General features: G+C 47.7%; 1 protein-coding gene across 12 annotated transcripts in view; it reads right to left on the reverse strand.

The window, feature by feature from the left end:
- The window catches only part of TANC2 (tetratricopeptide repeat, ankyrin repeat and coiled-coil containing 2), a 256,859-nt gene that overhangs the window by 101,924 nt on the left and 140,758 nt on the right, over positions 1–14,177 (reverse strand). For all 12 annotated transcript variants that reach the window (XM_074562510.1, XM_074562507.1, XM_074562509.1 and 9 more), the window contains 2 exons: positions 9,415–9,563; positions 2,301–2,487 (listed from right to left, as the gene is read on the reverse strand). In XM_074562510.1, coding sequence (XP_074418611.1) covers positions 2,301–2,487; positions 9,415–9,563 — 336 coding nt within the window. The remainder of the gene's footprint in view (positions 1–2,300; positions 2,488–9,414; positions 9,564–14,177) is intronic.

Consider the following 14,177-nt stretch of genomic DNA (forward strand, 5'->3'; position numbering starts at 1 on the left):
TCCCCATTTTTCTCGCTGCTGGAAAGTGCGACTGGAGAAGACCGTTTTCCCCGCAATTTGTTACAGCTGTCCAGCTTCCATCAAATGCCAGAATGAGAAGGTGTTGAAAATGTTATTGTCAAAGTAAAAGGAGCGAGAAAAGAAGGGGAGTAAGAGGCTCTTGTTTTCCTTCGAGTGCAAACACCAGCAGATGAAAGCCTTGCTTTCTGAAAACCTTGGAAAGTGCTTCCCCTACTCCACACAAACATACTTTTGCATGACTTTTCCATCTGGGATACATTAACACAGCCTTGGGATAAGCCACCTTCTGTTATGTTCCAAAGTTTCCATGGGAAAATCTAAGTTCCTAACAGAAGAACCTCTACAAGGGACTCTTCCTTGTGAGGGGTGAAAGAAAACGTTTCAGACTTAAAAATGAATTGCTATAGACCTACTGAGAAAAGAATGGGGTGCAAAAGTCTTAGCAAAGAGCTTCAGTGCCTTATCACGTCAGGAATTGGGATGACGCTGACGCTCCTCTGGCACACAAGGTGTGCCACAAAGGCCACCCGCTCCTCCTCTGGCTTTCCCAAGCCAGGACAAGAAACTCCAGGTGAAACCAAGCTACGGGGACCTAGGGTTTCATCACCTCCAGGTTGGCACCTGCCAACCATCCACCACGGCCAGGCGAGCCCGACCCGACAGCACAGCGCGCACCGACAGATATCATTAGGAAGAGCAGCTCTAAAAGCAGAGGACATGCTTTTTCATCGATTCTGCGGCTCCATTTCAGGCTTTGTTCAAGTCTTGGACCCAACTCCCAGCTCCGGAAGAGGTGAGACCCAGCTGGAATCGAGTGTCCGCTTCTACTCACCGAGATCCTCCGGCCCAAGCAGGCTCCAAGGGGCTGCTGTAGGACAGGGTGAAGCTCCGATCGCGGGACATTGCGAGCAGAGGACGAAGGGTGTGGGATACCGCAATGACTTTTCCCAGAATTCATTAACCTACTTTGCCACCCAGCTCAGAATAGCTTACGTATTTGCATTTTAAGATCACGCAGGCAGAAGCGCTACAAAGGTTGCCGTGGCACACAGGAGCTGCGCTAAACCCAGGTTTCCTGATCAGCCAAGGAAAATATTAATCACTAGTACCAAATTAACCTCCCTAAATTACCAACCTTCCTTTCTTTTTCTTTTTTTTTTTTTTTTTTTAAGCGCAGCATAAACTGTTGGCAAAGAAAAATCTTAGCTGGAGAAACGCTCAACATAAAACACGTGGCAAGGACAACCAAGCGAGGACCATCCTGCCCGATGGTACGGAGACATTACTTCTCTCCCCTTGTGCCTTTACAGTTATGGAACAGAAATTAATCTGTGTACGTTCTTTTCCCAAGACCCTTTGTGCTTGCAACCTACAGATCACTCGAATGAAAAACCTGCTACAGCAGCTACAGAAATTCACTTAAATTTGTGTTCACTTAATCCGGCTCCCGCCCAAGGCCGAGCTTAAGAGGCATTTTTGAGGCACAGAGTCCCTGATAAGGCGGCAGTGACAGTCATGAGGCACAGAAGGGCATCAGTCGTTTGTATTTATAATAATATAAACCAACAATATTTGAACTACGAACGTGATGCCATCATCCGTTCTCTTTCCTCTGACATCAAAGAAGAGTGGCTACGAACTGAGCGGCATTAAGGGAAGGAAAACGCTGAAAAAAAAGATGCCTCTAAAATTACTTGAGGTAGCAGGAGGGGATGGCAGCCCCAAGTAACGACCATCGCCTGGCACTGAGACCATCCCATCGCCCTTATTGGACCAAAAAGCTCGCGTCTTTCTAAATCAGCATCTCCACATTGACCAACGGGCATGGGCAGCAGCCGAAGGGGAGGACACGGAACAAAAGAAGAACTTGGCAGAGGAAAAGCCAACAAACTCACTAGAATTAAAGGAGGCAAAAATGCGCTGGGAAGAAAGATTGCAAGAAGCCAAAAGCTGAAGATGGAATGCAAAAATAAAAGAAGAAAGATAAAACTCTTCCTCTTTCACCATTTAAACAAGTTCCAAAACTTTGGATCAAATAATTTACTTCTCAACCTCCTCCATCCCAATTTTGACCAACTCTCCGCAGCTTTACCTGTGATGAATGGAAGATGGAGGGGTACAATTCACCCGGGTCACCGCAGTGTTAACTCGAATAATGCAAAACCGTGCCGTTAATCAGCAAACGCGCGCAGATTACAAAAATAAAGCTTGTCAAACCAAGGCGGCCGATGACCACCTGGCTTCGCAGTAGGGTGAGAAGGAGAAGGGCGAGCACTCACCTATGATACCGCTGTCCCTGCTCTCCAGCGTGGAGGTGGGGCTGGTGACGGGGCCGTAGGTGCAGTCCTTGGGGGTGCCGGTGGCGGTGACGGGCGGGAGGGTGGAGCAGGGGCTGCTGGCGGGCGGCGAGGCCGTGCTGCTGGTCAGCGTGGAGCAGGGGCTGATGCGCTGCGTCGCCGCCGAGCTCTGCGGAAGGCAACCGGGAACACATCACTCACCACAGCCTGTCCAAGCCTTTCTATAGCTCGCGCTGGAGGATTTGCTTTGGACGGGGATGTTAAAAAAGCGCCTGACTGGTCAAAGGGAAAGCGCCACCCCACACCTGTGGGAAACGCAGAGACCCTGCGCCTGTTTCCTACTTCGTTCCTCAAAGACAACAGATTCCACCTTCCATGTTCAACAGGAAACACAGAAAACAAATCAAGTGGTATTTACTGAAAGCCTGATTCCATACTTTATTATGAACTTAGATAATTTTGTTAATACTGAACTGAAAGTAAAAAAAAACCACAAAGAAAAACTATGATTAAATGAGGTAGATCCTGTGCCTGTGTTTCAGTGGCGTCTCCAGGGTGGTGAGTACACGGCACGACCTCACCTTTACTTAGGGCAAAGGAACATCCCATCCAGGAAATCCTACAAAGACCTCTGGGCCATTTCCGGCTGCTCAGAAACCTCCGCGGGGCTGCAATTTTGATTTTGCTCTGTAAACGCTTCCTCCACTCAAGAAAAACCAACAACGGTTTTATGGCCTTGCAAAGAGGAAGCTGGAAATCCCTCATCATTCCCTGCCCAGGCCTGCTTTCCCCACCAGATAAAAGTTTTTAAAAAGAAACATAATGGGGAAAATGGCACTCTCCAATGGATGAACAAAATAAAAGAAAAAAAAATGCAGCAGCACAAAAAAGATGGGGTTTTAAAAGTTATTTTGGAAAGATGCTGTAAGATACGGCGTGCAAGAAACCTGCAAGAGTTTATACATCTGATGCTGTTCAGGGAGATTAGTTTCTTAGGAAAACAAAATCATTCTTGAATTCAATTTGAGAAAAGCTGCGATACACGACAGAGCCTTGATTTAACCGCAGGCGACCGGGTACACAAGCTTCCCTGGGAAAAGGTCCTCCTCTCCGGAATTCTGTCCTAGAGCACCTGCAGGCAACGGTCACCGGAGGATGGCAAGGGCAGGAGATGGGAAGACACTCTTGTTGACCCAACACAGCAATTTAATCACCCTCACGCTGTACTTCAGCGCAATCATCCGGAAATAACTTGAAAATGGGCAACTTCACTACTTCCCTTCCACAAAACTAACCCCCGCAGCCCAGCCGAGGCACCCTGTTCACGACGTGGGTGTCGCAGGAGCAGGCGCCCCGCAGCGGCTCCGTCTCCCCTCCAGCAGCTGGGGATGTACGAGGTAAGGATTAAAAAAAACAAACAGGCTTTTGAGCATGGGATCCTCCCTTAAATTTCTCTTTCGGCCTCTGCAGCAAGAGGTCCCCCCCTCTGCCCCCGGCTCAGGGGACGCTGCAGCACACCACCACCTCTCCCTCGCACCAACGCTGTTTTCCGTAGCCAGCCTCGGCGGGCAGCATTTTTTTCATTTTCTTCCCAAGAAAGAAACAGAAGAGGTTAATTCCCCATTTGGAATTTGCTCAAACGAGATTTCTTTTATTCTGTGTGAATACCTCCCCAATAATTGTATGGATTTGTATTCCCTTTTCCATGTCACTTGAACCCAAGGTTCACGCTTGCAAACTGCAGAACAGGTCTGGCATCTAATTTTTTTTCTTCCTCACTATTTCACACTTGAAGTTGAAAAAATGCCTGGGATGGACTTTTGTAAGTAGAACATGCAAAAGACTTACTGGTTTTTAAATTAGAAGGCAGATCCCATGTGTAGCTACAGGGAAGCCACCTAATTTGTCCGAGGTATCCCAACGGGGCTTGTAAAAATCCTTACTGGGAGGCGTCTGAGGCGGAAGGGAGCATCCCTGCCCGTGGTGGGACGGGGCAGGCACCCCCCTCCACCGCCCCACGCTCTCACTTTCAACCCAGCGTGACCGCATCGATCTTAACTTAATTAGAGAGTACCCCGGACGTGGATTAGCACATTGACAAACCGGGGACGGGGCGCTAATGTGACAGCTCCACCGGCGTGTTTATGTATTAAACAGAGAGACTGCGGCACAGTAGAAAATGAACCATGTCAGTATTTCCACGATAATTTATCACCTCTCTCCGGTATCCATATAAAACATCCACCGGTGAATGAGACGGCTGCCACCACATCGTCGTCTTTTGAGGCCCTCAGGAGAAGCAAACCAACGCTCTCCTCTCCCCATCCAATTTGCGGTGCCACTAGTGGATCACGCTTATTGTTGTTTTCCGTTCTTTTATGTTCTAGGTACTTACAAACACACTTTTTTCCCCCCAGTAGGCTTCTAGGAATTGCAGGCAAGCTGACTGCTCCATAAATTCTGGCTCCCTGTATATTCCGGTTTCGCACATTTGTTGCATCACCTGCCACGCGCCTTCTCTCTTAACGAACCTTTTTCACCTTCTCATACCGCAATCTTTTCAGATGTCTAAATAGCACACTGATTTTTGTAAACCTGTTTTTAATTTTTGCAAAGTGATTTCTAACTCTTTCATTCTAGTGGCCAAATCAAAAACTACTGGTGTGCCAGTATTCAATGAAAATATTCCATTATTTTCCTGCCTTAAAATCGCTGGGGTTTATTATTATTCTTCATATAACCTAACGCGGGGCTGGCTTTGGCTTGCTGCTATGTATCGAGCAGATGTTTGCACTGAGCTACACGCTGTCTCTTCTGATCTATCCCAGCTGGTTAGGCTCCATCAGCACACCTGAGATATTAAATTAGCTTTTTCCAATACTCATTTTCTGTTAACAGTCATTTTCTTTTGACGGTCCAACCAACTGCCTCAAGTCCAAGGCAATGTAATTCCTGCGGTTTGGACGCGGAAGGCGCAGGGCACCCTGGGCTGGGTTAGGAGGAGCGATGCCGGCGCGGGAGGAGGTGATGCTTCTCCTCTGCTCGGCGCTGCTGGGACCGCACCCGGGGCTCTGCGCCCAGGGCTGGGCTGCCCAGCACAAGGGGCTGATGGGGATACTGGAGCGAGTCCAGCCAAGGACCACAGAGATGACTGAGGGACTGGAGCACCTGCCACAGGACACACAGGGATATCCAAGACCCGACCAGAGACGGTCCTGAGCTGGCCCTGCTTCGAGCAGGCGGGGGGGATTAGACGATCTCCAGAGGTGCCTTCCAACCTCAAACCACAGCATCTAACACGTAATCAGCTCGCATTTGGCATCTTTCAGATGGTGATGCATTATTACTATTATAAGTTCTTTGTGGCGAGGTTTTCCTACGTCCTTGTTTCAAACGTTACTTTAAACAAATCCCCACCGAAACTAATCTCAGTACTAACAAAATAACATCCACCAACCTTAAAACACTGAAAAATTACGCTTTAAAGCAAAGTAAAATTCAGTGTAAGAACGGCACACTCATCTTCCCTCCAGCTTTTCACACCATTGTTTCGTGAAATGCCAAAAGTGATATTCTTATAAATTCTCTTATTTGTAGTGTTATCAATGCAGCTCCCTAAGAACAACCTACTCGCAACTAGAAATTACTAAATAACACGGTGTATCACTTGGCATTGATTGACATGTTTTATTTTCGTATTGATATAGAAAAATGTTCCTCTGTGCGAGTTTTAAATATAAATTTCCATTGACAGAACGTTCTGTATTATTATTGCTGCTGTTTCATCTGTCACATTTTCACTAAGCTTTGAAAAATTAAACTGTTCTGTCACAGTCTCATTGTCCTTTGTGCTTCTCTGGCTGCCAGCGCGGTTAAAAAAATAGTTTCCCAAAAAGTAGGAGGAAAAAGGATTTATTTTTCAGCATTTGTGATCTCTCATTAAGGAAAGCATGATTAAGAAAGAGACAGCACATAAAACACGCCATTTCACAGCAATCTGGATTAGAGAATATATTCTCTGACATAGTCAAAATAAGGCAAGTGAATGAAACTGCAGTGTGCCGATTTGCAGATTGGGGCAGTTTTAGTGAAAACACCTCTACTCCTTATCTTCACTAGAGCTCAAGCGTTGGCAAGATTGCAAATAATTATTTTCTCACTTGAGAAGGCGACGAATGGGCAGAATAACAAGCAGCAGCCAAGCCCCAGCTTCTGCTACAAAGAACGTTTTCCTTGCCCAGGCCACGTAAATTAACGCATTAAAACCTAGAAAATTGCTCTCGTTTTTAAATTCAAGTGCAAACTAGTAGTCAAAGTCTCAATCAGATTTTAATTAATCAATGATTAATGGAAGAATTAATCTCTGCAAATCCCATAAATGTCTCCCTGCATGATTTTCAACACTACTTTAGGCAGGGCAGCCGAAGAAATTCAATTTGGGAAGGCGAGTTGGAGAGGTTTTCAGAAGATCTGCTGCAATTCAGATGCAGCTTTACCTCGGACAGGATTTGTGCCGGGCTGCCGTCCTGAGACAGCCACTGGCAGGTGGCAAAAGCCAGAGGAGGGCCAGCAAGAGCGTCAGATGGCTGGAGCTCACGATGGAGGAGGAGATGCTGGTGGAGGAGAGACAGCCACACTGCACCTAGGGATAGCTGCACCTTCCGCTGTCTGAAGGCACAACCACGGTCTTCTCAGAAGCACAAAGGGAAAGGACAAGACACTACAGTCACAGGGTGTAGCAAGGAAAATTTCTATTCGGTAGAAGAAAGAAGTCCCTCACAATCGGAGTCGTCGAGCCCCGGAACAGGCGGCCCAGAACAGAGAGCCTCTTGATTCTCCACCCGTGGAGATCTTCAAACCTCGCCTGGACAAGCCCTGAGCAACACGGTCCAACTTTGAAGCCCGCCCTGCTTTCAGCAAGCGGCTGGATGAGATGACCTCCCGAGGTCATGTCCAACCTCGAGCGTTCTGCCATTCCAGGCAAGCGCTGGCAGCAGGAGACGCTCACAAAGAAAGACAAAAATTAACTTGGTAATTGAGGAACCGGCCTCTCTTTATCTTCACCAGCACATGAAGAGCATTCAAAGGCCCTGTAAAACTTTTTCATGCAAAAATTAGCACACAGCCCAAGATATCAATCTATTTTAGAGGACAACTCTCTGCTGTTTCTCTTTAGATTTTTCTTTTATTTATTCTCCAAAGACATCTTTTTGCTTTAGGGAAAAGATGGGATTTTAATTTTTGTCAAAAGGCAACAACAAAAGGAACCATTTATAGTAGAAAGCTCTGCTTGGCTTTGAAGTATTCAGTTCAAATAGGTGCCTGTTAAAAGTACGTTTTCTAGCACAATGTATAGTGAAGTACATTCCAAATCCACCACAACTTGCATAAGAAATTGAATGAAAGCATTAAAAGCTTAATGAATGTGTTAAAGGCAAAAACTTTACAAAACCACATTTCTTGGCTCTCGAGCATGCTTTAGCCCATGAAGAAGATCAAAAACCTTTTGGTTTAGTCTACAGCGCGGGACCGATAGAGCCCAGGACCTGCCCTCCGTCCTGCTTGCCAAGAGCACATCCTACTTCTGCCAGGAGCAGTCCTGGGCTCAGTGGAACAATGTGTCTCCGAGTTTCCTCCCAAGTGGCACAGGCTGGGAGAGAGATCCACAGGTGCCACCAGGGCCATGATGGGCATTCAGCTGGAACATACAGAAGCCAGCTTCGTAGAATCGTAGAACAGTTTGGGTTGGAAGGGACCTTTAAAAGCCATCTAGTCCCACCCCCTGCCCTGGGCAGGGACACCTCCCACCAGCCCAGGTTGCTCCAAGCCCCGGCCAACCTGGCCTTGAACCCCTCCAGGGATGGGGCAGCCACAGCTTCTCTGGGCAACCTGGGCCAGGGGCTCACCGCCCTCACAGCAAAGAATTTCTTCCCAATATCTCATCCAAATCTCCCCTCTTCCAGCTTAAAACCCTTCCCCCTCGTCCCATGGCTCCCCTCCCTGATCCAGAGTCCCTCCCCAGCTTTCCTGGAGCCCCTTTAGGGACTGGAAGGGGCTCCAAGGTCTCCCCGGAGCCTTCTCTTCCCCAGGCTGAACCCCCCCAGCTCTCTCAGCCTGTCCCCACAGCAGAGGGGCTCCAGCCCTCCCAGCATCTCCGGGGCCTCCTCTGGCCCCGCTCCAACACCTCCATGTCCTTCCCGTGCTGAGGACTGGTTTTGGCTGCCACTTTTCATTGACTTTTTTTTTTAATGAATTCAGGACCTTAAGTCAGGTCCTCTGACTAACGCCTATGTCATTACCTAGGTGACTTCTGCAGAGTCATGCAATGACGGTTAAAAGGAGAGAGAACTGGAAATGGGCTTCTGACTTCCATGCTCTTCTGCTGCACGCTGGACTATCCATCTGTCAATTAAAAAAAACCAAACCAAACCAAACCAAAACCTCTCTCCCAGTTTCATTCTCATCTCACCAGTGCTGCTGGGAGTGGGCATACTGTCCAGCCTTGAGGAGGAGGAAGAAACTCAGGCACTTTCCAAAAAAAAAAAAAAAAATCTACATTTTAGCCCTGAGGTTTTTGCTATTTTGCTTTTCAGCCAGTCGGAGGGGATGTAACAAGCTCCATCACAATACAGATTTTACGATTTGCTTTCCGTTATCTGTTTTCAAGCATGAAATCACCTTGTTCAGCAAACATGAGCAAAAACTGTGACCATCTGTAAAATCAGGCTCTTACTACTTACCTCTCCTTCTGGAGAAACTACGAGCCTTTATGTAACATCGCTAAAGTACTTTTGAAATGTTACACATAAGATGCCATGGAAGTACAGATTATTTTGGTCACTATAATCTGATTAGAAATGCTGCCCACTCCCACAACATTGGCAGAAACAGAAAAACAACAGAAGCCGTTTCACACGGCAGCAGCTGATCCCCGAAACGCGTACCGCTGCGCTGGAACGATGATTCACTGCTCAACGAGGAGATACAACCTTTTACCTCACAACAATTATTTCACCATGATGAGACACTTCAGCTGCCGTATAATTAGCAAACCACCACTCTCTGCCTTCGCAGGAAGGGCTGGGGGGGCCCGTACCTGGTTCTCGTCCTGCACCTCCATGCTGTATTGGGGCCCTGGCTGTACCTCCGTGACTTTCTCTCCCAGGAGGAAGCCCAGGCGAGTCATGAGTGTATTTGCTGCCTCATCGACGGATGGCGGGGGTCCCAGCTCCTGCTCAGCGTCACCTAAACAGGAAGAAAAACAGATTCAGACCAGAACTGTTTACCTTGGCCACCGCTCAGTGTTTTTACCAACAAAACACCGCTACCTTGTCATGCTGCAACGTCAGTATCCCGGTTTTCAGGTTATTCACGTTATTCAAGTCTGTTTCTAACACCATATGCTGGTCATTAATTTCAGGTTATGCATTGTTCCAGCTGTCAATACGTGTCTATTCTAACGTTTATCCTCCCATTACTTGTACTCTCAGCACCTCCCATGGAAGCAAACACAGCCATCTCGCTTTCCCCGTACCAAATCCACTGGGGAACGAGATTTCCTGGAGCAGCAGGGGAGCAGGAAGAGCCTTCCCTCTCCTCTTGCATGTCGGAACTACCGCCAAGGTACTCGCAGAGAAACCAAGGCTACGCGTGCTAGTTTGAGAGCACCCCAGGAGATGCAGAGCAGCCGACCTGCGCTACCAAGTGCTTAACAGCAAAGAACGGGACAGAAAACCCACGAGCGTCTTCACCATCACCCGCGGTTTCACGGTTAGGCAGAAAGCTCTGCTCTCCAGACACCAAACTGAGCGCTCACTCTACAGGCCACAACACAAGTCACCTGCAAATTCCCCATCAAGTCTACAAAACAGGTCAAAACTAACATTCCAGATAACTTTTCCTAATTTTTTCCCCCACCCACCATCTATAGGAAGAGCAGCACAGACAAGCTCCCGGCTAGTGACGCACACCGGGAAAAAGGCCAGGCACGTACACTGGCATTTCCGTATCTTTTTAATTTTATAACAAAAACTTGTGGAGGTTTTTGACTCACAGTATGACAACGGTAAGTCGGGTTCTGAAAGTCAAACTCCTCCCCGCTGACACCAGCAGCAGTATTAAAGCCTGAAGGTCAACTTCTTTCCACGTTACGCTGAAGCAATACTGTGTTTAGTGCAGTTGTAGGAGACTAATTAGGATCTGCAATTAGTCTACAGTTAATTATTCATCTGATAATGTACAATCTGGAAAAGAGCCCATCTCCGTTTCCCAGCTCCGTCCTGGCTCGGGGGTGCTCCAGCACGCAGCCTGAGGCTACAGTAAAAAGATGTTACTTTAAATATTGCTTTTTGATAACTGAAAGCCACAAATCACAGAAACTGGGGTATGTAAGAGACCTCAGAAAATCTCAGCCAGTCGCTTCCAGAAATTCCTATTTAAACTCATAATGTAGCTCTCACGGAAGCTTAGAGCAATTTTTCGGTGTCTCACCTGCACTACTGCAAATCATAAACCCTGGAGCCTCTCACATGCGTCGGAGTCTGCGTCCATAAGCTCTGGGAGAGGAGCAGCCGGAGCCATCCCTACGTTGTGACTGCACCGTTATGAAGATGGGTTATAGAGTGCGATAAGAGAAGCTGTCTTTGAGTTACTGAATCCCTATTGTACTGCTTTAAACAACGCCGACGCGAACAGGATAGATTTAAGAGAGAGACAAATTTAGATGGATGGCCCAATTTTCCGAACTGCTGACCACCCACATTCAATCTGTGGGCATTTATGATCTCTGGGAGTCAAATCCAGAACAGATACATTTACGTAAAATGAAAATTATGGAGACTTTTATTTCCAAGGTTATTTTTTTCTTTAAAAAGTAGACGTTTAGAATGTATCCTAGACATCCACATCACAACCAAACACGACTCCCTGCTCCTTGGAGGCTGGGTTTAACCTTGCCCTTAAAGCTCCCCTCTTTTACACCACCCCTAAAGTATCTCCAAGGGGGCACAAAGCTGCTTTTCACCTCTAAAATAAAGAAAATTCCCGGTTTATCCCAGGTCACTGTGTAAGAACATAGAAGATATAGAGGCTAATAATTGTCTGCTTTGATATCAGCCCTAATTCACCTGCGAGATGCTGCTCATGGCACAAGGTACCAAGAGCTGCAAGTGAAGCAGCTGAGCTCCGAGAGCATCGCATTTAGTGTAGAACTATCAATTATTTTATTATAACGTGGCTACAAATACAAGATAACTTTGAACTTGAGCGAAGCACTATCATACTGGATTATTCCCTCTTTTGGTTTTAGGTCCTTAAAAATAAGTGCAGTCATTTAATCGAGTGTCACAGAAAAGACGTAACAGCTCTGAGACGCCCGTGAATGGTTATTTCGGAAAGAAGCCGTAACTTGCCTTTCAAAGTTGACAGTAAGACCTAATACTCTCTTTCTAGGTTCAAGGAAAGGACATTATTTTATTTTTCCTCCCTCACCACGTGTTGATGCTGCAGCCAAATTTACACACACTTGGGCGCACTCGGCTCCCCCCAGCCCCACTGGGGAACTCTGAGCACACGGCAGATAACAGAACCGGCCCGAGATGTTTTTAGGTCTTCTGACACCAGTGCTGTAACGAACCACAGCAGCTCCACACGCGCACCACAGCCAGCTCACATGACATCCTCCGGTATGCCAATGGAGAGTAACGAGCTGCCCAGCCAACACACGCCGACCTACAGTCAATCAGTGGACCCGAGGGATCCCAAGGCGGTGTGTGGTCTGACGGTGCCACACTCTGCTACACCAGCACACGCGCTTCTGCATAAAGTAATATTAAAAGCCATATCAAAGTGCTCAGTGCCAGGAATTTTAAACAAGAATACAAAAAAACTTAACTGCCCGACTCACTGCATGTGCATGAGCATTTCAAGGAGTTCTAGAGACTGTGTGACTTTATGTCCCTCAGCACAAGAAGGACACGGAGCTGTCGGAGCGGGGCCAGAGGAGGCCCCGGAGATGCTGGGAGGGCTGGAGCCCCTCTGCTGTGGGGACAGGCTGAGAGAGCTGGGGGGGTTCAGCCTGGGGAAGAGAAGGCTCCGGGGAGACCTTGGAGCCCCTTCCAGTCCCTCAAGGGGCTCCAGGAAAGCTGGGGAGGGACTCTGGAGCAGGGAGGGGAGCCATGGGACGAGGGGGAAGGGTTTTAAACTGAATGAGGGGAGATTTAGATGAGATATTAAGAAGTTGTTGTTTATGCTGAGGGTGGTGAGCCCCTGGCCCAGGTTGCCCAGAGAAGCTGTGGCTGCCCCATCCCTGGAGGGGTTCAAGGCCAGGTTGGACGGGGCTTGGAGCAACCTGGGCTGGTGGGAGGTGTCCCTGCCCAGGGCAGGGGGTGGCACTGGGTGGGCTTTAAGGTCCCTTCCCACCCAAACCATTCTATGATTCTATGTTCAGCAGAAAGATGAACCTCTATATTTTTATATATAAACAGCTAAATCAATAGGAGGGAGAGGGTTGCTGGTAGCTGCATGCTGCCGGGCTGGGAGGGTGAACCATCCCCACCCACCACCCATCCAGGTCTCCGGTGGGATCCTGGAGTCCAGGCTTGGACTCTCCTGCCAGCTGACACCTTCAGTTAGCTGTTTCTTTATGTCCTTTATGTGTTATTTGCTTTTAAGCGAGAGGTTAAAAGCCCCGTTGCAGTGGAATGGCCATGGAAGGAAGACCAGACCCACGGCGGTGTCACCCAGCCCGTCCGGCACCCGCCTGGCACCGCTGGGACACCCCGACACTGTCAGACTCACCCCATCCACAGCCGGCTTTAGCCAGGGATTAGTTACTTCTGATTACATCGCCTTTACACCCACTGCTGCATTTTCCGATCCCCGCATGATAAAAGCCTTTTCTCAATCTTACTAAAAAATTCTTTCCAAAGAATTTCATAGAGAAACTTTTTCCCACTTGGAATTTATTGTGTTTTATCTCAAGGCAAGTGCTCCAAACCTGGAGTCAGCATTTCAGGTACTGAACTCGGCGTCAAAACCAGAAGAGATTTACTAGACGTTTGCCACTAGTCCAAGGACTTTCATCACGGATATAGTCCACGGAGCACAAACACACTGCAGTGAATTGCTTATTTCTAATAACATAAATAAAAATCCATGAACAGCTCCAAGATAGATTAGTCTCAAAAGTTGTAGCCTGGCTGGAAGGAGAGGTAATTTGTTGAAGCAGTACAGGGATTATTTTTCTTTTTTGGGGAAGAAAAATGTAAGCAACCAGCCTTACTTTGCACTGCAAAAACGAACTTGAAAATAAGACGTTCAGGTTCTTTAGTAGTGAGCTGCACATAAATTAAAGGTATCTTCCAAAAAGTGAAAGAAAAAGAGTAATAACCGAAAGGCTACAGGACACATGTAATCAAATTTTAGGTAGAGTCACCAAAAAGCTAGACTAAAGGATACTTCTTTCTTTTAATCCTTAATCTTCAAGAAGAGACAGGTAACTGCAGCATTATACGACAGAAATAAATAAGGGCTCCTGCAGCGATGTGAAACAGGCTGTCCTTTTAGATTGAAATACTACAGGTGTTTAGGCTACCCGGCGTTTTTATCTCTTGAAGCAGAGGAATGCTGGAAACAGCAAATCCGAGCCCACAGCCTTAATGCCACTGCGAGCGCAGAGCGATGGGGAGTGGAACGACCAGGAGCAAAAACGAGCCGGGCAAGAGCTTCCCCCTGCCCAGCGCGGAGCCAGAGGGGAGAGAGGGAATCCCAACCCGGCCCCGGCCCCTCCGAGCTCCGCACCTGCACCCAGTGCTCCCATACGAGAAGTCGAGTCTTTGGGGCAATGGAAAAAGCTTCAAA

This window comes from Larus michahellis, chromosome 18, assembly GCF_964199755.1.
Source record: "Larus michahellis chromosome 18, bLarMic1.1, whole genome shotgun sequence".
Lineage (NCBI taxonomy): Eukaryota > Metazoa > Chordata > Aves > Charadriiformes > Laridae > Larus > Larus michahellis.